Below are 4,094 nucleotides of genomic sequence, written 5' to 3' on the forward strand. Positions count from 1 at the left end.
TATGTATTTGTACTGCCCTTCACCAAACGGTCCCAGGGCAAGTCACAAAGACGTTACAGTTAAAACAAGTACAGTGTATGTTAAAATCATAAAACAAAACTACAAAACAACCAATAACCAAGTAATAAAGCATCAGCACCAAACAGCAGTACATAGCAAAGCAGGAGGAGCGACGACCCTTACTCACCCAAAGGCCTGGGTAAGAGGTGCATCATCACCAGTCGCCAAAGCATCAAGTGGATGCACAAAGAGGGAAGGTCATTCTACAACCAGGGTTCGCCACACAGAAAGCTGTCCCTTGACCACAGAGATGGCAGCTCCCTCTAACAGGACATCTCCTGTTTATCTTAATATCCTGGTAGGTCAATGTGGAAGGAGTTGCTGCTTCAGATATTTGGGACAAGAGCTGTTTACAGCAGCATTATTATTATTATTATTATTATTATTATTATTATTATTATTAGGACATTGGTGACACTGTGGTCTAAACCACTGAGCCTCACTGATCAGAAGGTTGGCAGTTCGAATCTGTGTGATGGGGTGAGCTCCTGTTGCTCTATCCCAGCTTCTGACACCCTAGCAGTTTGAAAGCACACCAGTGCAAGTAGATAAATTGGTACTGCTGTGGCTGAAAAGTAAATGGTGTTTCCATGCACTCTGGCTTCTGTCACAGTGTTCCATTGCGCCAGTAGCGGTTTAGGCATGCTGTCCACATGATCCAGAAAGCTGTCTGTGGCCTGAAGCAAGATGAGTGCCACACCCCATGGTCGCCTTTGACTGGACTTTACCTTTACCTTTTACCTATAATTACAAAAACAAATAGTAAAAACTACAGAAAAAAATCCCAAAGTGTACTCACACACACAGAGTGTGCTTTTTTCTGAGGGAATGCCGGGGTATGCATACCCCTAAACATTTTGTGAGTCTAAGTTTGGCCTCATTGAGGGGCAGTATTTCAATATGAGTAGGAAAATGAGAGTAGGAAAATGAGAGTATAAAATATTTTTAATAGAAAAAAGCAGTGTGTGTGTGTGTGTGTGTGTGTGTGTGTGTATTTTACAACAGTTCCCACCCAACCCCACTCCCCAAAAAGATAAGCAGAAATTACAATCCCAAAGCCTGAGTAGATGTTTTTACCTGGTGTCTAAAAAAGATAGTGATGGTGCTAGGCATGCCTCCCTGGGGAGAGCTTTCAATAAACAGGAAGCTTAACACCTGAAATTGGGCTCTCCAGCTAGTTGGAAACTATTGTTGTACATGTCCAGCCAGAGACATCCACCAGCAGCCGCTCAGCTGCATTCTGCACTAGTTACAACTTCAAAACCATGTTCAATGGCAGCTCTATAAAGAGTGCATTGCAGCAGTCCAATCTGGAAGTTACCAGAGGCCGGCTCACTATTATCAAGCTAGCCCTGGCCAGGTAGGGCCAGAGCTGGCAAACCAGCCATAAGTGGAAATAGACACTACTAGCCACTGACTCTACCTGGGCCTCAAGTGACAATGATAAATCAATGTGTACAAGCCTGTTCCTACCAGGGAAATGCGAATCAATCAAAGCTTCAAAAATGTGTGTGTGCATATAACTTGAAAGATGGAAGTTAATGTTTCTAACCACACAAGTAGGTCTAATCACCAGACATTGTTGCCACTGGAAAACTCTGATACCTGTCTGGAAAGAATCGTCATTTTAGGTAACACAAGACAACTGTTCATACTTTCTCCTTTGGGACTACTCAGTAAGCAGATTTAATTATTTGGTAACTTGCCTTTTTAAAAAAATCATCTATATTTTTATTCATGATACAGCAACCTTTAAGAGTGCTAGAATATGCTTCAAATGGACAAATGTTTGAGCTGTCAAAGATATCAGGTTTCTTGAACAGCAAGCAGAATAAATTATTATAGTAGGTCTATACAGTTTGTTTACCTTTTCTATGTTAATGGAATGAATTGCTTTAAATGTTCTCATAAGTTCTTTGAGATAAGGTTTATTTTATTTATTACAATTTATATAACGGCTGTAAAAACAACCACCTCCAAGCGGTTTGCAAAAACAAACAAACCTGAATAATTCTCAATATATGGGGTTATCTCGCTTTTCATGTGCCATATTTGTTTGTCTATTTCAGATTGCACAAAAGCTGAGGCAGGCTCTCAGTCGCTTTCCAATGATGTAGATACAGAGACAGATAATGAAGAACTCCAAAGTGCTTTTCTGATTTTTGGTGGGGCAGTGCAAATAAGTTAAGTCTTCGCCATCCAAAAAGCCTTTTTTTAAAGAAATAAAATGCAAAAGAAAGTGAAAACTTCAGGAGTTTACTTTGTTAACCTAAATGCCTTGGATATTTATGTATATTTTTATCCTATATGCTTTCCCCTCCTACCCACTATCTTAGTAGAACTGGAAAATGCCCTATATTAGGGAAGGGTAATCTATGGCTCTCCAGTTGGAGCTAGCTCCCATCCTCATTGACCATTGCCTTGGTTCCAGGGCTGTGGGAGTTGGAATTCAATTACATCTGGAGGGCCATGGGCTCCCCTACTCTGCTCTATGATAGGGCTTCAAATTGCCAAATGGTTTGTTGCCAAGGGTTACATACTCTATAAGAGTATTCTGTGTCACCTGATTAGATTTTTTAAAATACTTTATCCTGATTGCTGAAATGCTTTCTAGCATATACTTTTTTTGTTACGAGCCTGCTGTTGAAAGCAGTTTAGCTTCCCTCTCCTGTAGCAATGGTATACAAAATCTGAAATAAAGTTGCTGACGCATATGAGAATCTTTTAATATCCTGTCCTTGAACCACAGATGCCTCAAAACATGAGGGCTAGATTATTTTTTTCTTCCTATATGAGAAAAAAAAGAGAGCTGAACCTAAAACAGCCATTCCAAACATCTGGAAGATATTGTTCCATCCAGTAATTCTGAGCCATGCACTTTGGTTAACTACCCAATAGTCATGGTTGTGTGTTTGGAGCCTTTTTGCTCTGTCCTTACCAAGTGTGTAGCATCAATAGTGTCTCATGTCCCATCACCACTGCCATGATAGAAAATGTTTCAAGGTCACTGCCAGATTCTGGGTGCTTATATAATAGCATGATACTACATTTTTTATCCACTTTAAAATGATCCCATAATGGCCAAAATTCTTTATTTTTTACCTCTGGAAAACAGACCATTTATTCAGGTGTTAAATACAACATGGGCTTATAAAACAAGTATCTACTTCAAAATGCAACTATGATTGAAATGTTATGTTCAGGCCACTGTTGTTAAAACAGCTTTTGCATACCAACAGTGGGCAATAAAGGCTTGAAGGTATGTTTGAAGGTATGTTGCCACAAATTTTCTCACTATACCACACACAACTTCCATTAGAATTAGTCTTCACTGCATAAATAAACATTCTTTCATCTACCAAGTCATTCTAAGAGAGTAGTACTCCCTATATGTTCTGTTGACTTGTGCGCTGTTGTCATTTTGTGTGTGTTAGAGTAATAAAGAATCTCTGTCTGCCATGATAATATAATGCCCGCCCAAAAAACACAAAATCCCAGAAGGTAAACATGGCTTAATCCTCTCTATTGTCAGGTATTTAATTATTTTTCTACATTTTTTTTGTTTTCCTATTAATTTAGTTTGTCTTCCAAAATTCCATAAAGTGTTATGATACAGCCATTCAGATATGTACAAATTGTAAAGAATGTGTATAAATGTTTTATGCCAAATGTAATGAGATCTATCTTGCATGTAGAAACAATTTATGAAGTTAATGCAAAGTGTATAGTAAATTCTAAGGCACTTTTTCACAGCACCACTTTTCCAGCATTTGTATATTCACTTTTTGTGTCAATCTTTGTTACTGGTTCGCTGAGGATTTCTTTTTACCAAACTTTAAATTGATCCTGATGACAGAAGTTGCAGACTTACCATCTTACCATCTTTAACAGACAAACTGGGACAGAAGAACAGAAGAGATGGTTTCAGTGTGGAAAAGCCATGTATGTAGCAAGACCATTTGAAAAGGCAGATCTGTAACTTCCCAGCAAATTAAGTCTTTAAATTGATAATAAATATTTATACATAAAAGAAA

The 4,094-nt window shown here is 38.5% G+C and overlaps 1 protein-coding gene across 3 annotated transcripts in view; it reads left to right on the top strand.

Moving 5' to 3' along the window:
- Nucleotides 1-4,094, top strand: part of SNX9 (sorting nexin 9) — a 45,784-nt gene extending 41,690 nt beyond the window's left edge. For all 3 annotated transcript variants that reach the window (XM_080998383.1, XM_080998382.1, XM_080998384.1), the window contains one exon: nt 2,130-4,094. In XM_080998383.1, coding sequence (XP_080854509.1) covers nt 2,130-2,177 — 48 coding nt within the window. In that variant the 3' untranslated portion in view covers nt 2,178-4,094. The remainder of the gene's footprint in view (nt 1-2,129) is intronic.

The sequence above is a fragment of the Podarcis pityusensis genome, assembly GCF_964106645.2.
Source record: "Podarcis pityusensis genome assembly, chromosome: 3".
NCBI lineage: Eukaryota > Metazoa > Chordata > Lepidosauria > Squamata > Lacertidae > Podarcis > Podarcis pityusensis.